Source organism: Dermacentor andersoni, chromosome 10, assembly GCF_023375885.2.
Source record: "Dermacentor andersoni chromosome 10, qqDerAnde1_hic_scaffold, whole genome shotgun sequence".
In the NCBI taxonomy this organism is placed as follows: domain Eukaryota; kingdom Metazoa; phylum Arthropoda; class Arachnida; order Ixodida; family Ixodidae; genus Dermacentor; species Dermacentor andersoni.
Genome location: NC_092823.1, coordinates 95,733,020 through 95,757,116, shown reverse-complemented (window position 1 = coordinate 95,757,116; position 24,097 = coordinate 95,733,020). Strand labels below are relative to the sequence as shown.

Genomic DNA, 24,097 nt, shown 5'->3' with positions numbered 1-24,097 from the left:
ATCATGAAAGCTCATTTAAAAGAACTTAATTTGCAACATACAGACCTGCCAAGCTGCCATATTTAAAATTCATAAATACCCGCATACACGACACTGATTGGGAGCATAGCGCACATTGAAAAAATATTTTGCCCTGAACTTGCACCTTTTCAGGGATACATACACACGTCTTATTAGAGATGATTTATCTCTAGAAGCAGCACACAAACATAACAGGCACAGTAGATAGTGACAAGCAGCACAAGTGTTTTTAGATTACCAACTTTCAGCAACTATAGCGTTTCTAATGTTGCCTGCTTCCAGAACTTGTCTATATATGAACTCCCTAAAAGCAAGTACAATCCTTTCAACATTAGCAAATTTCTAATGGAAGGTTTGGAGTCTGATGAGCCAAACTGTTTTGTAACAGATTATATTTTTCATAAAAATTGACGCAACATTCCTAAAATCCTAAAACGAGCCCAAATTAGTCAACCTTACAAAAAATTCAGGAGAGTTGGTAGGTATGAACCTGCAGTCCATAGACCGTGAGCAAAAGCTGTCTCACAGTAACAATGGACTATAAATCCAAATAAATTTACACTTCAGGAAGGTGAATTCGATCCATCAGCCCTATTTTTTTTATCGAAGGCAAGATTGTTCGACAGCTAGTTATCTCAATTATTGTGATTAGCCTGCACATACGTGTTCTTGTCTAGAAATTTTCGCGAGTCTGTACCCAAATAAATCACTTGCAAGTGCCGCCTGCGTCGCTGTGAATGTGTCTGCTTTTTTGTATGCATCCTATTTGCAGCAAATATGTCTTTCAGCCAATACCAACTAGGTCGAGAAGCAGTTTTCATGTTTATTAAATGTGCAAATGGAGCTTTAGAAATAAATAAGCAGTTTGTTTGCATACTCAGGACTCTTCGGTGAGTGCAAATGATGGCGGTTTAGCAGCAAAGGTCAGGCTTTCCAAGCGATATATAGCGTGCTTCACTATGTAACTTGTGTTCTTCGTCTACTATGGTTCCCACAATCGCATTCATCGTGCTTCTGCTTCAATATTATGCTTGATTGCCCAGACTTCACGACTTAATACCTTAAAAGACTATCAGTAAATATATTCTCAATTAGGAATAGTGATTATTCGATTTAAATACCGAATCAAATTTCACAATATTTCATTAATTATTCAGGCATTTTGAATACTCGCACACTCCTAGCATAATACACTGCAGCCCGAAATATACAAGTACAAAAGTCCAGGAAGCATTGAGATAAGAAAGCAGTAAGGGGAGGTGAATATGCGAGCTGCAGAGATAAGAGGAGGAGGAAAGACTGGCTGAAAAGAATGACAGAGTAGATGCGCTAATTGCGGGAAAGAACTGTATGTCAGAAGCATTTCCTTCTATGCGATACGCAAGAAGTAACTTCTAAATATTTTCAGTTCAGAAAAAAAATTTTTATCGCATGGAGAACGTAGCTCAATTTAGCCTCTTGAGCTGGGTTATCCGTAGAACTTGGCATTATGTATGCGACAAATGGCAATATTTAAGTGGCTAATTGAAAAGTTTCTCTAAATATTTTTTGAAATTATTTACTTCAGGATACGTGTTACAATTGCAAAACTGAAGCCTAGCGGTAGTGAAGTCATGTCCGATTACCAGAAATCTTAAAACTAGCCCCACTTTCAAGAGGCCCATCTACAGAATCTGCTAAAGAATGCATTGGTGTTACAGTTAAAGTCCTCCCAAACTGCTTGACACATGTATTTGAGAAACTGCTATCTTTAACGCTCATGTATGTCGTAGTCTACATTAAAGCAGAATAGGCATCTCAAAAGCGGTGATATTTTTCGTATTTATGCTAAGCAAACATGACTTCACCACTACTTGCTTTCAATTTTGCAGTTGTAATACACGCCCTAACATGCTCAGTTAGGAAGTTAGCTTGTGAACTTTTTTAATTAGCTCACTGAACACTGCAATTTGTTTTGCAAGTAACGTCCACTTCTTCCATAATCACACCTGAAAAGGTGGATTAGTGCTGTTACAGGTGATCTTAAAATATCTGTTCAAACTAAAAAAAAAGGAACAGGTGGTATACAGCAGGACCTTGTTCATACGTTTTGAAAAAGAATATGAGAGAATAACCAGGAACTAACCAGGAAAATGCACGATTCAAAGGAACTAAAAAATTTTGACAGACTCGGCTATTGTTGACATCTACGTAATTCGAAGCGTCGCGCGGATCATTGCTGCACGAGATGCCGATGCGCGTTGAGCTGATGTATTCCGGTAGCCTTTGACGCATTTTTTTTTTATTGAAATGAAAATAAAAGAAAGAGACACAGTCACCTTATAATGATGATGGCTACTCCTTTTCTCATAGCAGAAACAACAATATAAAAAATATGTAGAAACATGAAAAGAAATCACTTCATACGGTCAGAAATCCACAGCACAGCCCTATACAACTATATATACATCGTGTTCTATCCTTAGAACACGACGCAACAGGAAAACAACAGAATGCATCTATGAACATAACAGTATAAAAGGTGCAACTTGGACTTGACTTTTACACTGTTATGTTCATGCATGCATTCTGTTGTTTTCCTGTTGCGTCGTGTTCTAAGAAGTCGACGGGAAACCGAAACGAAATCAAGTTGGTGGGCGACATCGGATGCTGCCGAAACGAAATGTGATGCCTACATCGCGCTGCCAGCAGCAAGAAACGTTGGCGCATTTGAATTATCGCCTACTAAAAGCATGCAGTACGCTACAAATGGCACTACGCACCGCGCACTGTACAACAGAGAAGTGAAGATGCTTATTGCAACAGGTTTGGCGGTGACAACTGGTACTGGAATGAGAAACTGCACGCCGTCACTTTCACATGAGACGGGCAGCTATATACTGTTCTTGATATGTACTGACGTGGTATGAGGGATCATGTGGACACAGCAGGCGCGTCGGCTGCTTGTGAAGCGCCGAAGCAATCTGAAAACAAAAGTTTGAAGTTTCACCTGCGCAGCGGTTCAGATTAAGTGGGGAGGTTTTCCCACTTCGACTGTCTACTTGACAGCACTTGAAAGCACCATAATAGGTAGTAGCCACCTTTGAAGAAGTCTCACATGGTAGGCTACTCCTCGGTACCACAGTTCCCGGCGTACGCAACGGAGCCCGGTGTCAGCCTTCACACGTACCCGCAGGACAAGAAGCTGCGTGAAGCTTGGATCGCGAAACTTAAAACCGGCGAGCAGCCATCGGCTACAACTCGGGAGTGCATAAGCACTTCCTTGAGGAAGGTTTCTGCTACTGCGTCGGAGCTGCAATGTTTGGTGAGTAGCAGAAAGCACACACTGAGATGGCCACCCACGCCCGGATAATGTCATGAAGCTTCGATCTATGAACTTATTGTTGCTAGATACTGGAAAGTTAACTGGAACGGATAGGGAATGGTGCTCGAGTGCTCGTATGCTGGGGCCTAAAGCTCACGGCACGGTGCAGAAACGTGCTTGCAGTGAAAGTGAAACATTGTGCACGGACATGCATGCAGACGCGCAGTCGTTCGCTGCGAGCCCGTGCAATCGTTCAATTGACGCTTCATTCTGTTATGCTCCATTTATATATATAGACAGCCCATTATAAGAACATATTTCACATAGTTTGCTCTCAGCGACTGCTTGCCTTTCACAGAAGAAACCAGTTTGGGGGACTGCATTGCAGCGGCCGCGCGCGGTGGGCGTTCAGTGTGCGTATTCAGTGCGTATTCAGTCTGTAAACCATTCTGTGCTTTCTGTTTGCTCAAGGTAATTATTTTGACAGCAAAGAACTTCTGTCGTTTCAAGAGCACTTACAGAAATGACCAGGAGGGCTCCCACGTGGTGTTTTTATTGAGCGCCGACAGCTAAACCTATGACGAGCATGCCACATTATCCCTCATACTACGCAAGCAAGACGCTTCTGACAGATGGCGACTCCTTAAGTCTTCATTACCAGTATGGTCACAGTCTGCATGGAAGGGCAATGTGTTTCAGTGATCACCTATTAAAAGCATGCACCACACTTCCGACGGCACCACGTGCTGTGAAACAGATAGACGAAGATGCTTATTGCAATAGGATTGACGGCGATAGCTGTAAATGCTGCGTGCGACGACCTCGAAGATTTGCTGGTACCGAAATGTGAAATCGAGTGCGCGCCGGCATTTTTACGTTAGACAGGCGGGCAAGTATTGCGGTGAAGCTGCCGCGGCGTGCTGCTATATACTGCTCTCGATCATGCGAGCCTCGCACATTTTCTTGTTTACGTGGGATCTAGTGGCCAGAAAACGTACCATACGATCACAGCTTGGCGAGGTGCTGAATGTTGGTGCCGAGAAGTAGTGTTTTCGGTGATCGTATGAACCAGTAAGAAATCAGCATACCTCTATTGGGTCATTTTTTGTGTTCTCGATTGCTAACTTTGGTGCTGTGAAAACGTACGCAATGGGAACATACCAATGAGGTTCTACTGTATCTCCCGACATACATAATCTTCATCCATGTGCGCGCAGCACAAGCTCGTAGAATGCAGCTGTTCTCTGTGATTTCATGGAAGAGCTGCAATAGCTCTGAGGTAGCATGCTCAGGTCTCACGCACCAAGACTGATTAAAATCGTGAGGCAGAACAGTCATTTTTATTTCTTTTCTGCATGCAGCTGATTTGGTTACTGACAGAAACATCAATATGACTAATCTGAAAGGTCATTGTGAACTTCTGAGAAGAGTTGTTACAGAACGGAAAAAGGAGCAGCTAAAAAAATGTAAGAGTGTAAGTAACAAACATTATGTATCCAGGGAAAACACGGGGAATGTGGGAGATGGAAATTCAAGACGATGAGCAAAACGCGAACCTTGTTCACAGTTTGCTCAAACATTATGTATGCAACATATAGCAGTGATAGCCATATGTGAAAGTGCAGTCACGTGGTTTGAAAAAGTGTGGAAGGTTTGCAAAGCAGATATTTCACCCTAATAGTGTCCAACCTGAAGGTAGTCACAGACAAAATGTGCAGTCTCCCCCCCCCCCCCCCACTTAATGTAACCTAAGGTAAATTTCTAGAAATTGTCTCTGGGTTGGTCAGTACCAGAGCCCAATCAGATATCCTTCTTGGTCTTCAAACAAATTATCTTGATCTGCTAGAAATTTAGTTTCATTATATCGTTCACAGCTTCAACATCGCCAAAAACAAGACAGCATTAGAACTGGCTGAAAAGCCATTTTCTCGGCATGTGTTACTGTGTTTGCAAACCTGCACTCCACGGGAGGAATAAACAAAAAAGCATTTCAGATGTAGGGGCAAAACTAACTCTTTATAGTGCCGTATACTTACAATCCCTCAGCTATTTAATAGACTTGCTTGATACGAATGTTCACTGTGAAAAATAGTGCAAGAGAACACTCTACATACAAGGCTGTACACTCGCACCTCCAGCAGCTACCGAGATATCTGCTTTCTGTCCTGTCGTTGTGGTGTCATTTGCACATACTAACCAACATCATAAATACAAATCAAAGAACAAGTGCGTTTAGGTTAGTAAAATATGTTTTAAATGTCACCATTTACATTAGTGCTTCTCACAATAAAAAGTTAAAGCGACGCTAAAGAGAAAAAGTATTTAAGCTTTATTAGTAAATTTCCCTTCAAAAACATTAAGAATACCACTGTTGTGGTGACAGCGGGCTTGGCAAGCCGGAAACTATGCAATAACAAAAGATGGGTGGCAACGCCACCTTCAAGTTCCTGCAGGCAGCTGCTCACTTTGACATAAATTATGACGGCGTCTACTAAGGCCTAGCTATATATTTTTCCCTAAACATGGACTACAACGAATTGGAAAAAAGTTGAAGACGTAGCAGTTTCTCAGAACTGTTACTGGACCCCAGTGGCTTAAATACAAAAAAATATTTTGAAATCCTTGATATTGCAATGACCTCCCAGTGCTGGGGTTTCGGCACGAATTAAGCAAATTAAGTTTTGACCTTCGTTTTCTCTTTAAATAGTCAGAATATTACCGGGAAATTAACAAAAATACTAAAGAATACTTCATCTGCCTAATTTGATTTAGCGCTTGTCTTTAGTCCTTCTTTACCTCAGCACGTGCAAATGTTAGTGCAGTGCGCAAAAGGGCTCAGCAGCTGCAATAGGCACCACAACCGTGAGAGAAGAAAATGAGATAGTGATCGGTGAAATCAGAAGTGAAGATAATGAAGTGAGGAACAGTGTATGCAGCACTGACAATGTGTTGAATGGCTTGCACTCACCTCCCGCTTGTTCTCGCTGAAGTCAGCGGCCGTGGCACATCGTATTATGAGCACCAAGGTCGCAAACGTCCAACAGAAAAACACAAGCCACACTGACAACTGCAATGAAAATAAGAAATGATGGTAAAGTGACTGAAATTCAGCTTGACATCGCATCTGACATAAGATTTCAAAGAACAGGTAGCAGCAGCTAATAGAAAAAAAGGTAAATATAAATTATGAGCAGCCGTTTCTTTTCTTCATTTTGTAAAAATGAGCTGTCTATATGGTAGCTGCTTATTATGTTTTACTTGTAGTCAGTAGCCCGACTGAAGTTTTGTAATCTATGTCATCTAATGGCAAACTGATTGCACTCACCAAACTGTCACTTACCAGCAGTTTAAAAGCTACCACTTCATTCACTGTCTTTTCAAACCAACCCTTTATAAACCAACTTATACCACTCACTAGTTGTGTAAGTGCTTAGCAAATAAAAAAAACTGAAATTGTCCACAATGTGCTCTTCTGCAAAGTGCTACCATATTTTTCATACTATAGTCCGCACACGCTTTATAGTCCGCAGGAACGAACTTCTACTGCAAGTACATTCTTTAGCTTGTCTGCAACTAGCATATCGTGTATACAGTATTCGATGCTAGTATAAAGTGCTCGGTGCAATCACAACTGTTCTTCTGTTTTGTGGATATAGTACTATAAAATCATGTATGAACGCGTAGCACGTTCTTCAACTGGGTTTTGGTCTTCCCCGTGTGCTCCTCAGTCGAAGCCCTGAAGAGCAGCCGTATCCCAATCAGCATTCACTTGCACATAATGAGCTGCCAGTATGAGCTTGAAAAATATTGATTGTGCGCAGCAAAAATCTTTGCAGCGCTGATTTTGTTATGCAATTTAGTGGGGGGGAGAAATTTGCAGGTGCAGTCTCTCCACGTGTTTTTGCAGCTCCGAAGTTAACAAATAACATCATGTGCAGCCTGCCCGCATAGATAATACGCACATAGCAAAATTCTAACTTTGAAACCTGTATAGTCTGTACACTGTAGCTGAGAAAATGCAGCGCAGTAAACCATATCGCCATTAGAATCCACAACCATTGCAGGTTCAATGACAGAAGGAGCGTCAGCAGAGGAAAAATTCTGCATGCGCAGAGCCCCAAAGAAAAGAGAGCAGCAGCAGACCGGTGTCCCCAAGGTTAGAGTACAAATCACGATGGCAGAGAGACACACGTGCTGACAACGTGGTCACCAGTGGAAGTGTGTGCTGTTATCGAGTATGAATGGGCACCTGTTCCCTGCATTGAAAACTGCACTCGGGACGTCATTTCCAAAGCAATGCTAAGGAAAAGCAGGCTGTGCGACAATTCTTTGCATAGCAGGGCACCAAGTTTTACCAGAGTGGTTTCTTCCAACTGATTGCATTCTACGACAAATGTCTCAATGTCAGTGGTGACTATGTGGAAAAATGGTGCAAGGTGCATAGATCATGATGCCATGGTGTATTATTATTTTTTTGGCAATGATGTTTCAGCGTGAAAATAAATAATGAAACTTACTTTCGGAACATCCCTCGTAGATACTATCATCGTCTTAATATTCTACCTTATTGGTCGCGAAGTGACACGTTTAAATACAGCTTTTTCCTGCTGAAACTATTCAACACAGGAACTTGCTGCCTGGAGGAATTCACGCTCTTCCGTCAGACAGTTTCTTGCTAGCTTGAGTGTTAGTGATCTTTTTTGCTGATGTTTTTCTGTGCAGTGCTGTGTATATTTGTACCGTTTGTATGCTGTACAATTGTATAAAGCCCGACTCCTGCACTAGATAGGGGTGCTACAAAGCTGGCTCTTTGTCATAGTTTTCTCCATTCTAGTATCTATAAACAGGTCGCAAACTCTTTCAACCGTTACAGTCCAAATGGACATGCCTGCCACACTGGCCACTGCCGTGGCTGCCCTTCCAATTTTCAGCCCCTGCTGTTATTTTTTTTCCCATGTGTTGAGTCAGCAGGAATTCCATGCTACATAGAAGCTGGTTCTTCATCATCACTTATGATTTATGGTTTAGAATGCACAAGGAGTTCATAAACTCTCTCATCTGTCAAAGGGTGCATGAACCTGTCACAATGATTTGGCATTGATGCCCTAGTGAGACAGAGTGACAGAGCACTGAGACATTTGCCTTAAGAGCTCTCAGAACCCCACAAGTTGTGGATGTTTAAATGACCTATCCGTAGATGGAACAACAGGTACGCAGTGTTATTTTTGCACGAGTTGCACCTTGAGAAGCAGGGAACATGCTGAAACCACAAAACGGGCATACACCTGGTGTTGGACAGGTTTGCGCGAAGGTGGTCAGTCGAGCTATCTTGGAAGTGGCTGTTTAAGAGTTAAAAAGCCTAGTGTGCAAGATAGGCAATATAGACATCAACTAAGGGAAGCTTCAAGCCTCATTTCACTGACCTTTGTGGGTACACGATCGCCAAGGAGCAGAGCCACTGTGTTGTCTTTCCAGCTTATCAAATTGCTGGTGCTGCAACTGAAAAGGAAAAGAAACCTCAGTCTAGTGAAATAAACACCGACAAAAATTTAAAGAAGTCTAGCTGTTCCATATTTCTTAGGCTGAAAGCTGCTAAAATTAACACAGAGCCAGAAAAAGAAGATAAATGCATCATCAGCATTGACGGCAGCAATTAGGTCTCCTTCAAGCAAAGAACTCTCCAAAATGTCTCTCATTAAGTGTGCCCTGCGCACACATCCGATAGGTTGAAATATTCCAATTTCACAGTCCATGTAATTCTATGCTGCTTTCTATTGCACTTTTCTTTACTTTGTACCCATGCTGTTGCCTTTGTTGCATTGATAGACTTCCAGTTCCACATACCACATGACCTCCAAAAATTTTCGTTCTCATCCTAATCTCAGCTACGAGTGCAAAATTATCTATGTACACTTGCTTCTTAATCCATATTCCTATTTTTCATCTCCTAATGTTACATTTACCATTTTCCATTACGGTGCATCCCTCATAAGACTTAGCTACCTGACAAGCCCATTATCCTTCAGGTTTTGGCTAGGCAGGTTAGTACTGGCAGTATAGCATATTTAAAGCATCTGATTATGAGGCCAGGGTGCAGCTTGGGCACTGGAAAAAGAACTTAAGCATGCACATAATATAAAGCAACAAAGAGAAAAAAGTATGCGCACTATAATATAAAGTAATACAGAGTAGCCGACAGATTATTCAGACTTGGTGGGGATCGCCTGAAATCGCAAATAATCAGAAGTTCCGAGAGTAATCAGTACAAGTTATTTACCAATTTTGCCTGGAGGTGCATGGCAAAGCTATTTTCACCTTATGCTGTGGCTTTAAGGCAGCATTTCTCCCACTGCCATGAAGCCACATAATAAGATGAAATTTGCAGTGGCATGAAGTCACACCTCAAAGTGAAATTCGCATATAACCAGCACCCAGTCATTACTGTAAAGTTTTTCAAATTCTTCGTGAAGGTTATACGCAAAAATATGGTTCTGCCTCACCTGCTAAGGTTTATTAGTTGCTAAAAGTTATGCTACCATCTAAAATCTGGATTGCTATAAATGTGGCTCTGCAGTCACCATATTGAAATAGTACACTGAAGCTATCAGCCTTGCAAATAAGGCAGGGGGTGGCTTCGAGGCTACGAATTATGGGGGAAGAAAGCTCACCTTACATTCAAAACATGGCACAGTGAGTGTATAAGTTTCGGTGTACACTGATTGACTGATCGATCGCACCAACTCTCAGGCCTTGCAAGTATCCACTATAACACTGTAGCTTACATAATATACTGTATTATAATATACTGTTATGTATATAATATACTATATACTTTGACTATATGAATAAATTACCAAGAATTGCTTACCCCATTTTTGCTTACAATTTACAAATTTCTGTCTGCTTATTGACCGGGTGCTTGACTCGCCCTTTAAAGCAGCTAGCTGCATTCGATGTCATACAACTACCGTCATGCTGCTACTCATCCTGCTTGCTGGCACGTGTTAGTTGTGATGCTAACCCCAGTATGCACCTGCACGCGTACACTTATGTTTCGTTTTATGGACAGCAGGGCTTGCTACAGTGCTCGCTTCTGTGACGAAAACATAGTGAACCACATGAGAAAGGAACATGAAGATATGCGTCATGTTATTCAATCTACTAATGTTAGGTCTCATACATTTATGTAAAAAAATATGACAAAATTATAATACATAAAAAGCATTGTGCATCTTCACATACGTGCCAGTGCCTAAGTGAAGTGAGATGTTCCTGCGACATATGGCCACAGTGCACTGCTTGAGCTCGTGGCCAGAAATAGTACAATAGAACGTCAATATAACGAACACAGATATAATAAATTATCGGATAAAACGAAGCAAAGCTAAAATGTTCGTCGCTGCAGATAAATAAGCTAATATGTATAAAACGTAGTATGTAATAATACAAATGTAAGTATTTAAAATTTGTCTTGGCAAATAGGTCTAGCATGCTTATAGCGAATATCTTAGATATGATAACAAAGGCATTTTAGAGTCAGATGCAGCCGCATTATAATGATGCTCAAATCTATGTTACATACTGGCAGCACAAAGGTGCAAAAATAATACGCGATTTCATGTAACTTTACATCCACAAGATGCAATTGTAATACATGAAATAGTAGCTAATCTCTGGAGGGCATCACAGATAAAAAAAACGACCGCACTGCAAAGAACACTGAGTGAGACTTCTATGACTGCAGTGCCTGCATAGCTTCTGCAGCATTGCCGGATAAATGTGAACTGGAGTACAGCTTTCTGCATGTGTCCGCTATTATTGCATTAGTGTATACTAAACACACTGATTGCAAACAGCGTGTGGCTCATCTACACGCTCTTTCCATTGTCATCGACGCTGTCGCTTGCATCGCTCACGCAGCATAGCACCTCAGCACTCCTCGGTTTCCTTACATATGCTCGGTGCTGTGCACAGCTCTCGTTTGCTGGCTGGGTAATGCATTGAATCGTCTGCATTACGGTGGCAGCATAACATGCCCACTTAACTGCATATGATTTCCTGCTAGATGAAATCCGGGGTTTGGCAGAATTCCGCGTGGCCGGGAAGAGGCATGACGAAAAAAAAAAACAAGAGAACACTAACGAAGATTGCAAACAAGGCTCCCGTGCTGGAGGTGAATCCCCTTTTAATTTTTCACTAAATATTTTTTTCAGTTGGCCTCCATTTTCTTTTTTCATCAGTTTCATGTCAGGTAAGAAAGAACTGAGCATTACGGTACAGTCAGCAGCAACTTTCATTGTTTTGACAATGTGATCTCTTCAGCAGAAAGAAACCTCATGAGGAATGCTACCTCTCTCCAATGAAGAGTGAATATGCTTACTGAACCAAATCTTCGTTCTATATTTGTGTTCTGATTATGTCGTCTATCACATGCAACATGATCATCTGCAGCAGATGCCAGACAATGAGAGAGCCCCCTGTTGTATTGGCAAATGGACTGCAGAAGAATAGATAGGATGTTGCATGCCAGACAGAAAAATGATGGAACAGAGGTAACGTTGCCCAAGCCATGAACATGCTTTTGCTATTAGATGAGCTAGACTATCTGCTGATGCAGCAAAATTATGCACAAAGCGGTAAGCTTTTACAGTTAGAAAAGAAGAGCAGATAAACGAAGGTGTAGGCAGTTAGACAAGCCAGTGGCTCCTCACTTTCTCTGAGCCCCCATGTTGAGGTCGTCGAAGAAGATGTTCATGCCGTTGGTGACTTTCCAGGCCATGACGAGGGTGATGAGGGCCATCACCCCACTCAGCATTGATGCTGGTGCCACTATCTTCCACACGTGCACGATGCTGAGAGAGGCATGTGTTGGTGACAAGGGAGTGATTGAAAGAAACAAAATGCAGTGAAACAGTGCTGCCAAGTCGGAAACATCTGTACGCAATACTATAATGGTACTACCATTCAACAAAAATGGACCACAAGGAGAAGACGGTAACAAGACAGTGAGTTGTGAGCCCAGTGTTGTCCTGTGATGTTCTGTTTTTTTGTGGTCTGTCTTTGTTAATCGGTTCTGCCAATGAAAATGATTTCCTGTTAAAAACTGGAAATACCTGATTCTATAAAAACATGAGTTCAGAGAAGAGCACCAGGCTCAGCAAATTCATCTGTTTTCTAACTGCTGCAAAGCTTTTTGTTATGAAGTTGATAAAGATAAAGTTTTTATCGTAGCTGTTTTTCAGAAATCGTGAACCTAATTTCGCATTTTTTACAAAAGTGTACTCCACTAATGGCACAAGAGAACTCAAAGCTTTGCTTACTTATGATAAGGAAAACCTACTACTCTAACATGCTAAAATGTACTCTGGTGCCAGTAGTTGGATTAAAAGATAAGCAATAGTTGGTTTAAGAAGTCTGGCTTAACTTAGCACAGGAAAATTTAACATTTAAATTTTACTGTTATGATCTGAACCCTATATTGCAAGGTGCATTCACGTGGAAAGTCATAAAATAGTACATTAAGAATAGCTAACGGCTGAATCTGTGCTTTCACTGACACAAATGAAGTGATCATTCTTTTTGTAGGTGGTGCACAGCAGTTTATGACCAAAACAGAAGTGTGAAGAAGTTGGTCATTTCCCACATTCGTTTGTGCTGACACCTATCTATTTTGGCTTTTCGCAGCACTTAAGAACACACTCAGTGATCCTATGGCTCCAAGTACTCAGTACAATTTTGGGAACACTAATAGTGGTAAAAACAGACTTCAAAGAGGCACTTGCAGTAGCTATCCATTTACAGGTGGTAGCAAGAAACACGATTTTCTATTTCTCTATGACCTGATTCATGTGAAAAGCAATAGAAGTTTTAGGTCATTACGGCGAGTACTTTACTTCATTAAGCAGCAATTGGCCACCTTTGAAAATGAATGCACCTTGTACTACATATTTGTGCTTAACCAGCAATGGAGTGATAAGTAGCATCATAACTAAACACCACTGTTCAACCTAATGCACTTATCTTTAGCAATCGTTGTGCTTTAGATGGCTTAAAAATTAGAAGCAGTGCAAAGCAGTTGTTCTTCAAAAGCTGTAAATGCATGCTTAGTGACTAAAATTTGACTCCTGTCTCACTCTGCAAAGAAATGCCTGATATCCTACTTATAAGCAGAATTAAATGTAGTTGCACTGTCACTCTACGTTTGTTAGCTAGTTGGGCAAAGTAGCAACAAGAGCAAACAGGGGAGAGAATAAGTGCTGACCTCTCACACTCTCATTATCGTGCCATGGGTGCAAAACTAACACAAAAATAAGGTTTTCTTCACTTAGGTTAAGCCATGTACACATAATGTTTAGCCACATCGCATTAAGAAAGAATTCACTTGTTCAAAAACACTCTCGTGGCCTGCTTAATATTAGCACCCTGGAAGATTTTGCAGCACATTCCGCCAGCCAAACAAGGTCCCAGCACAAATTAAACAGCGTTCACAGTGACTTTCACAACAGAAACGCAACACAAGATTGACAGTGTTCACAATGGCAACGTTCTTAAGACAAGGATAGCCCATCATGCAATGCATAGACAAAAGACAAACCACAGAAGACAAAACCAAGGAGGCTGTATTATGAGTCGATTTCTTCCTGTCTTTGTCCCCTCACTGCATTTGAATGAAAAGGTGAATTCCACTCATTGCGTGGGGGCAGCTACTTGAATCCTCAAGCAGGCAATCCGATCGCACTCGCACAATTCCAAATATGCAGAAGAAAAAAAGACTGTGTTACGCACAAGACCTCAGCGAGAGTTTTCAACTGCAGGAGGAGTGAATAGTGCGATGCACCCCCAAACTTACATTACTACATTCCTATGCTAAATTATGCTATCTGCTTTTGGCATGCACACAGTTTCGACTGTTACTCATTATTTATTACACACATTCTGACATTAAATATCTATATTCCCACTTATTTGTGTTCCAGCAAAGGAGGGTTTGAAGCTCTGTCAAGCTGTCATTTATGGTAGTTTTTCTGTTGGGCCTCCATCATAACGCAGTGTGCTACTTCATGTGAATAAAACTCAAACTTCCCAGCTGAATCTGTGCCCCAATCGCATCAAAGGAGACAATAACCTGCTAGAGACTGAGCTGATCCAAAAGGGCTGGTGGCAAATAGGAACCAGCTTTGAATAAAGCAACAGATAAGCTCTTCGCTGTCGAGCAACAGACATGCTCTAGAACGATCAGTGGAATTCGCCTTAAATCATTGGCTCCGAGACATTTCAAGAGAGCTAATAAAGGCCCATCAGGAAGGAAGTAAAAAGCAAAAATGTACTTTGTGTAATGCTGGTTTAAGGCTGAGCTACATGGAGGGAAATACTGGCATAAGAAGACAAACATCACCCAGCCATGAACGTCCGACACCCAGCATAAGCGAATTTGATGCTCGCCACAGCCCTCGCTCGGCCATAAAAAGTTTGCCCAGCGAACTTCACTGCTGGAAGCGGCAAATGCGTGAGGCGTGCTCGCCAGGCATCAGAAAGGGCGATCTCCCTGTAACTTCCGGCAGAGTGCATAAAAAGAATCTAAATCGCATGTATATGCACGTGAAAAAATTTTTTTGTTCTTCCAATTGCTTAGCAATTCACAATAAATAGTAGAATGAAAACCCTTTTCATCATCTTTTTGTTTTATAAAAGCACTTTCATCGAGCCCAGCAACACGGGCAGCCACGCAGTGAGCACGCAGCAGCAGCCACCCCTTCTTTACTTTGTGTAGACCAAGCCGTGTCACTGCGTCTGTTTCTGCCACACGAACTTTGTCACAAAAGTTCTCTCATTGTAGTCGGTTCGTTAGGTGTGCCCTAAAGAAGGCAAAGGGTTACTAAATGGTGTATTTATCTCACTGAAAATTCTGAGCAGCTGAGTTTATTAAACAGTGCTGAGGTGCGGCAATTTCCACATACAGTCCAATCTTGATTATTTCAGATGTGCGCTCACACACCACTGCAAAATAAAGCCACATGCACAGAAGCAAGGTGAACTGAGCTTCACAGTTTATTAGATACAGTGGCCACAAAGGTTTACAAACCATTGGTGCGAGGAAGAATACCATATGACACTCATTATGAACATAAATAGAATTACTATAACATACATTAACCTGTGATTGGCCCTAATAGGATATATTTCTTTTCTAATGTCTGATCAATAGATAAGCACAGAAGCAAAAGTTCTCTACTGAAGCCCGACTAAACCATGTTTCAGTGATATCACCCTGCTCCTCTTTGCACTTCATAATGCATGTTGAGAAAATTCAATAATGACTCCTTCATTTAGAACTTATCCTAGCAATAAAGAGTGCGACATTGGCCAAGTTGCTCAAGGCCATAAGATTTTAGAAATCGGCACTGACAATGAAACATGACTGCATCACAGTGAGCAACCAAGATCCAGCTGGAACTTTAACTGGTATCTGGTACTAATCCCAAGCTGTAGTAATAAATCCAAGCCTGCAAGAAACTGCAATGATCACAATTGTCTGCTCATTTGTCACAATACAGCTGCGTTGTGTTCTTAGGTGCCCCTGTAAAAAAACAAGAGGACTGCAAATCTGAGTGGCAGGGTATTGTTATGGGTCAAACAAAAAAGCAGGAGGACCTCACAAAATAAAGATGTGATATCCTGACTCCTATGAAGCGGGCTACAATTAATAGGGGTGGTTGTGCTTGGGTGTGCAAAACAAGGATAAAGACAGATGGATACAAAATAGATGCAAGTTGCACGTTTGCAGTGAATAAAGGTGTGCTACCTCTTAAAACAATAATGTCAGTAGACCGACAAAAAGCAGGAACAGAGGACAAAAAAAACATGAATTGTTTAACAAAAAAAGAGAGAGAGAATTGCGGAGAATGTTAGATAAAGCAAAACAGGCAACAAAAGAAAAATTAGGGATGGCAAAAGTGAGGGAGGCTCAAATGCAGCAAGCTGTTCCCCACGTGACTTCAAAGAAAGCAGGCAATAAGTGAACATTCCGGTTTCCGGTTTACCTCATCATCTTGTGGCCATTTACTGTGTAAGTGTCGCTGAAAGGGAAGGGGGACATTTGAAGATCTGATTTCGTTTCATCAAATGGCAGCAGCATTAACGACTTCACAGTGGCTACGGAGCAAGGAGCAACACTTGAAAGGAAACAACTGCCACAGTAGTTGAGTGGCTAAGGCATTCTACTGGTGACCCTGAGGTGAGGGGTTTGATTCCCGAAGGCAAGCTACACATCAACAGGGGGCAGAAGGCAAAAATTCTCATGAACACATGTTAAGAAAACCTGGACTGTCAAAAATGAACTGCAACCTCCCGCTGTGGTGTCCCTAGCAGCCCACTAGTTGAGACCATATCTTCAGTGCAATCACTTTTGGGGATATTCTGTTTGTGCAACAAGGTGTCGGGCACAACACCTCACTGGAGCAATGAGCATTTATCCCACTGGCTCATCCAATCAGCATCTGTCCAAGTCTTCGAATGAAAATATTGCCTTTGCTTTAGAATGTTAAACCCCTACAATAAAATCAAATACACATGAGTAAAACTCGTATCTCTTTCACAGCTGCAAACATATATAAGAGCTCGGTACAGGCTTCATGTAGCATCATTTGTAGCGATATCCTACATCGATCCACTCTGGGGAGGTCCCTATCACTGCATGCTGATCAAATAAACTAGCAGAAGAGGATGTGACAAAAGTTGAGGCAAAGGTGCCTACAGCATTATTGCCCCTCCTCGCTGTTTTCAAGTGCACTGATAGAATGCTTATCGTGTATCATGTCAACGAGGCATAGCGACTCACATTACGCCATGAAAAAACTAAAGGTGCAGATGAATGTAAGTAATCGAATGCATGTGCTCTGGTGGCTGTGAAAGCAGCAGCAAGTACTGCCCATCAGAAGCTGTCACATTAGAGGGGCCATGACACCAAATTTTTGAGCTTGACTTGTGCATTGCATGTTAAACCATGCAAAAGTACCAAGCTCGCCAAATTTGAATGCATTCAGCGCAGTAGAAAACTTGTGTTTCATTTTTTCTCTGATGCCTGAACTGTACAACAGTCGGGCAATACAGAGTGGTGACAAAATTAACCTGCCCCACAGAAACGACTTCTTCAGAGTAAGGGAACCCAATCTCGAAGGTCTTTTTGCGTTCTGCAAGCACTGCAAGCGATTGCACGAGCTGGAAATATTTCATAGCCGCCATGCATTGTTTTGTTTTTGCAAAGGCCTCTCAGTGGTCTGTCGCTTCTTTTTATCACATGAGTAAAAAACTGAAAGCAAAACTCAACAGCAGCACCCTTGCTTCTCCGTTGGGTGCCAGTGTGTGAGGAGAGAAATGACCTGTGCGATCTCGAAACTGTTTCAGAGCAGATGACACAGCAGTGACCCGACATCTTCCGACATCACACGGCCCGAGCCAAAATGATGGTCGCTGACAGTGGAAGGGACATAGAGGCAGTGATTTCAGAGTTAAATTTTAAGTTAAAATGCGCATGCAGGGCCTAGCTTTTTTTTGTGTATGGATGACCATATCAGGCCCTCAACTCTCAGTTACAATGATACACTGAGAATAGTCGATATTACCCTTTCGTAGCCCCTTTAACTGTCATGAACTACAGGAGTGAGTGACTACCACATCAATTCACATGGCTTGCTACACTACAAAGCAAAGTTGATGACCCATGACTTAGGTGAAGCAGTGCACTTGGAAAGAAAGACATTCACGCAAACATGAATAATGAGGACACACACATGCTTGTGTATACGAATACACACATACACAGGAATGTGTACGGCACATAGATGTGCATGTCCTTATCATTCATGTTTGCATGAATGTCTTTCTTCCTAAGTGTGCTGCTTCACCAAAATCGGCATCTCAGCCTACCATGTCCTTCTGCACGTTTTTTCTTTGTTCTTTATACCAGCTGCTGTGGCCCTGTGGCTATGGTGTTCTCCTGCTGAGCCAGAAGTTGCGGGTTTGAATCCCAACTGCAGCAGCCACATTATGTGGATGCATAATGGGAAGGCACTCATGTACGATGCTTTGAGTACACGTTAAAGAAACCCAGCTGGTTGAAATAATTAATCTGGTCTCCTCCACTCGCATCCCATGTAATTTATAACCCGCTAGGCAATTTTGGGACTTTAAACCCCATACCTTGACTTTAATTAATGTTTTTCTTTGTACAGCAGATGAGCCTCTCATATGCAGTTATTCCTTCCAAGTACTCCTTGCTCCGTGACCATAGCATTAAAGGGACACAAGAAATATTAAGTTGAGCTAGATTGTCAGATAACACTTCTTGCATTCCAAGTAGTCTCACCGAGACTTGGAGTTCAGTGAGAATAGAGGACACAAAAATGACCGAGGACATCACCCTAAAACTCCTGCACCACTTTCCATAGATGTCATTATGGCTTTCACAGTGTCGGCTCAGGGCTGATTAATTGCTTGTCACTTATAATCGATTACATTGCATTCATTCATTCATTCATTGCACTGACGGTAAGTAACTTTAGGAACCTTTTCCAAGATATCTACAAAATATTTAAAAGAATCCAGTACCGGCCACACTATTTTCTAACAAGAAGTGCCAACAGAAATAACCTCACTGCAAAATAGCCTTTTAAAATGGTTAGAATAAGAATGCAGGTCACAGTAGAGTGTGGTTACCCTGCTTCACACCGGGATATGGCATATGCTATTAAGCAGCAATTTATGTTTCCAAACAATATGTTATGCCCCATCAATAATACATGCCACATTTATTATTTGAAAGAATAATATTATTATATCACAATTTTATGTTTCTAGTCGCACGTCTATGAAATAACATACATAGTGCCAGATGCTTCCAATACATAATTTTTTCTTTGTTGTTTTTGTCTCCAAACTTTGACGTGACACTAGGGGAGAACTCGGTAGACCATCTGAATCAGCTCTGATGCAATGTAGCATTCATCAAAAGGCAGCTGCTGACAGCCAGACGAGACTAACTTGGCCGCATCTATCTGCACAGCTGAGCCGGTTCCTCTAGCACAGCATTACACAAAACAATGTAAAACACGGTGTGTGTAAATCGTGACCAAAATATAATATATATATATAACAGTGGCCCTAATTCAGAGCCGTCATAAGTTCAATGAGAACTGGCCTTTTGAATTTTGTGAAATTTAAAGCGACATTTACATCATGATCGCATTGCGCATTGGACGGTTTGGAAACTGCGTGACACAATGCAAACACCTTTTCTCCGGTCTAAATTAAGAAAGGACGAAGGCACTGAAGTAGAGCCACCTCCCACAGCCGAGAGGTATGAAGAAACATGGGTCTTTTGATGTGCCTACTACAGCTGTAACAAATATTCACCCCTCAAGTCGCACTTTCCACTAAACAACGCGTTCACTGCAATGACAGATGCGCCATATTTATGCGGTTGTACGCGTATACCCGCGGTGCCACAACGGCATACGGAGGCCAAACTATTCCGTAACATTGTAATACGTCTACGCCGTGCGTCGTGTAATGCAGGACGGCGACATTACATGACAACTGTACAATAGTGAGCGAATCTTTCTGTTAGCGCTACAGGAGAATTCAGTACAATGTTCTCGTAAACCGGGTGAGGAAACAAGCATTCCAACACTGCACCAAAAATGCCCTGTCCAAACAAAACTTAGGTACATCGACAGCAGATGGCGACAACGCCGGAAGTTGGTTCAAACCTTATACCTCGGCAGGTCCAACCCAGACCATAATCGCATCTAAGGTAGATTTGCTCTTTGTACCGCTGCATCCGGTGTTCTTTGTGCGATACCTGTTTTCTTTTTATATGTGTAATCGGTAATCTACTTATTCTGCCCCTCGCAAAATACGCTTTCGCAATGCGCCCCAGCGCCCGAGTTTTCTTGCTACGTCCTTGACCACGTTTATGCGTTGCTTGTTTCACTCGCGTCGGGTCCACGCACGAGCTTACCGCCTCGTACGTAACTCACCTGTCATTCAGCTGTGACCCGCGGCTTGGAGCGCACATGACGAAAAACCACACGGCAACGATGCTGTACACGAACGAAGCGAGCAGCGCGAAGGTCACGTAGTTGCACAGCTTGTCGCTACTCCACTCGATGCGAGTGTAGTCGATCTGGCACTTGCCCGTCGAGTCAACGTCGATCCAGGGCTTCGTGAAGAGTAGGCACTTGTCCACCGTGGTATGAAGCCGGGCGTTCATGTTGCGATAACAGACGAGCGCAGCGATGGAAGTCGCCATCGCTAACAAGTACGCGACGACGTGCGTGGCGCGCCAGCCGGTGACACTCCGTTGTTCGGGCATCGTCGAAGCGTCGACGCTTTCGCCGGCTCTGCGGCGAACACGACGGCCAGCGCGATTGACGATAATCACGCAGTGTAAACACAGCTGAACCACCTGAGCAACCCCAACAGCTTGGAAAGAGATGCCATGACAGCCGACGGCGGACTGGATTGGAATGGGGCGAAGTTGGCTTGTTCGCCGTTTTGCACTTTTCAGTGTTGCTCGAACATACTGCAGACAAGGCCGATTCGCTGAATTCCAAGCGGAGAGCGCGAAACTTTGAAAAAGCTAAAATGCACATGTTTCGGTCGGGAAAAAAATTTTAACGAGAAAAGGACCTGCGAGGTTGCCAGCCCGGGCTAAGGTTACAAGACGTCCGGGCTTCTAATGGAAATGGAAGCTCTTGATCCTCGAATTCTTGCGATTTTGATTCTGTGAGCGCTAGAGTTTTCGTCGAACACGGAGGTAGAAGGCACTGTACTTGCTTTTACTTTACGTGATCTCGTTTCGGGCTGACAGTTCTGCCTTCAGGTTTGTTGCGTAACGCTCTCTCTGGGAGCTTTCGTTCCTCCATGGTTGCAATTGTACTTGGGGCGCTGAACACACCTCCCCCCAATTCCTTCATTGCGAGCACTAAGTTATACCGATGTCACATGGCCGCTTTCGATCGCGATCATGCCCGATCCGGATCGAATTGCTCGGTCGCGATTGGTTAATTCGCGCAAGCTGCGCGTGGGAGTCAATCGCGGTGGAGAATTTCGATCCGGATCGAGCATGATCGCGATCAAAAGTGCGCCGTGTGACACCCGTATTAAAGGCAAATTACTTGTGTTTACAAAGAGTAACCTAATATTTAAGTTGGTTTTCGGAAGTAAACCAAGCTTTAAGTTACCAATAGCGTAAATACCAAGAAGATATTTAAGGCTCATTCGTTTGTGCCGTGTTCGATTCTTCTTCATCTTGAAAAGGAGATTGCTCACGCAAATGTGCGACTTAACAAACGAGTCGGTCAGTGCTGACTCCTGTGTCTCTTCCACCGCCAGCCTCCGCTCGCGCTGGAAGACCACAGTGTTCAACTCGAAGCTGACAGCACAACTCTGGGCCGTCCAGCGAGCCGAGGAAACCGCTTCTAGACAAGGACTCGGAACCCCGTCCGCGGCGGATGCCCAGACCCACAAAAAGGACGCCGGACTCGAATCCCATTGATTTGAAAATAAGGTTTACGTTCTTTTTCTTCTTGCTCTAACAATACTGCGCGAATCAGACTTACTGTTTATAACATTTCTCCAGTTATCGCGCCACTGTACCGCACTGGGGGCGAAACTGCAGGTTGTTGTTGTTGTTGTTGTTGCTGCTGCTGTTGTTGTTTTCAGAACGGCCATTCTAAATTCCTATCACCTTATTCTGTCCATAGCCTGCTATGCCCTGCCTTTTGTATAAAGTTCACCCTAATGAAACCATCCGCTAACAATATGGGTTGTGTGAATACACAAAATTTCGAATACAATAATAAAATAATCTGCGCTATTCGACTGGTGAATTCATCATTTGAAATTGTCAAATATTTGCTTCTTTTCGAATATAAGTAATAACAATTAACACTTATTAGATTTCATTAGGGTGAATAAAGAAGATTAGTCTCAAAAGAAAGAGTGAGGACTGTTCCAACGTATTCTACAGCTAGATAGCCATGCATGGTTATTGCGGACAGGCACCAGTTCCTGAGCGACTGCATTTACAAACACTTGGGTGATGTCTCAATGACAGGTTGCTCTTCTGCTCAATATTTTCCATCATTCAATAGGGATGACTTCCTTTAGTCAGCCTATATATGATTTTCTTTTCTCGATTTAGCCAGGTCAGTTTATTACTCGGATAGTGTTACTCTGTTTGCATCTCTTTAAAACAATCACTGCGCTGTGCCTTAGTATCATATTCCCTCCTTCAGCGAAGACAGCACTCCACGCGCATCTGGTAACGTGATGTTTGTTTGTTTCATTATTTGCGTTATCGTATACTGCACCAAATGACCGCAAACAGCTGTTTCTCATTTGCAAGTTCCTCAGCTTGCCGATTGTCCAGTTGGTAACGACGTCCATTACATGCTGTGTCAAACATTGTAAATGGGCCTTTCTTCTTTTTTGCGTGTGTTGTTATTGTTGCTGCCATACAAACACCCTGAACACTTTATTGTGTTTCTGTTTGGACAGTTAAATATGCGTTGCGATATTTGGATGTAATCTTTCTCAAGTATTCCTATACGATTCGAATCGAAATTTTCAATATTGGAACATTCGTACTAAAAATTCTGATCAAGTCAGTGTGACTAAGCCTAACGGGGCCACTGGCCCTATGCACAGCGAAAAGGTGATTACCGTCGAACGCCTTTACAGCGAAGTGCTCGGCACCTTCAGAAAGCTTTCGTAATGCAGGTCACTTCGTTGTAAAGGTCATACAGCATATACCGCTCACAATAGAGCAGGCTAAGCACGTTCAACAGAAGAAAACCTCTATTTGTTATGAATTCAAGGAATACTTAGTGAAATCAGTAACTGATCTTTTTGTGCGCACTTTGAGGGAATGTGCGACTGCAGCCAACCTTATTTAACCAAGGTTCACTCACAGCATGATACGCGTGGTGACATGCACGAGATACGCAAAGTTGCAAATCGTTGAATGCTGCTGTCTCCTTCCAGCCGTCAATTAAAATTCTTGGTTAATTTGCAGGATCTTTATCACTGTTGCCTTCGTTAACATCCGCGTCCTTTCCGCCCTAGATGACATTGAAGACGTCATCACTCGTTAGTTATGATTACATCATAATGTCATCAACTGTGACGTATTCGGAAGTCGTCCCACACGCATCAGTGATTGCGACGACTTGAACGATTCCAGGAGCATGCGGCAGGACTAGTTTTGACGTCGACAAGTTCGCCAAGTACACATCGCTAGCACTGCCAGTCGCGTCAGTGCACTTTCGGTGACGTCTGCAGAGGGCAGTGCCGCCTCCATTACGTGGCGTTCTTTCTGAAGCAACGAAACCAGCCGTGAGAGATGCCTAAATTTCTTCGTTGTACGGGCAAGCTTATTACAGTGACCTTCGTCGTACAACATTCACGATGCATATGAAAGAATTCGGCCGGGACGTAATCCATTCTTCGTTATAATTAAAGGTCATACCGCTGTAGAGGCGTTAGAATGTACTCCACCTTGTCCGGCCAGCGACTATTACATGCCAGCGTGTCTGGCTGTGTTCATCAAATGATGGACATTAATTCCTCCCCCTTCTGTCTACTCTGCTGAGTCATTAACTGCATCCACCTTTCTGCGCTGAGATTCACATGCTCCATTCGTTCTGAAACCGCAGGATGCGGGGAGTGAATAATCAAGAATTCATTTTGGTCCTGCCATACCCTTTGTCA

General features: G+C 42.6%; 1 protein-coding gene across 3 annotated transcripts in view; it reads right to left on the bottom strand.

The window, feature by feature from the left end:
- Positions 1–20,855, bottom strand: part of LOC126544417 (uncharacterized) — a 41,862-nt gene extending 21,007 nt beyond the window's left edge. The window contains exons 1-5 of one of the 3 annotated variants that reach the window (XM_050191730.3): positions 20,362–20,855; positions 16,366–16,401; positions 12,037–12,177; positions 8,749–8,824; positions 6,294–6,392 (exon numbers count right to left, since the gene is read on the bottom strand). In XM_050191730.3, the coding sequence (XP_050047687.1) occupies positions 6,294–6,392; positions 8,749–8,824; positions 12,037–12,177; positions 16,366–16,401; positions 20,362–20,696 (687 nt within the window). In that variant the 5' untranslated portion in view covers positions 20,697–20,855. The remainder of the gene's footprint in view (positions 1–6,293; positions 6,393–8,748; positions 8,825–12,036; positions 12,178–16,365; positions 16,402–20,361) is intronic. The other 2 variants (XM_050191732.3, XM_050191731.3) reach the window with 2 other exon arrangements.
- Between the last annotated feature and the right edge of the window lie 3,242 nt (positions 20,856–24,097).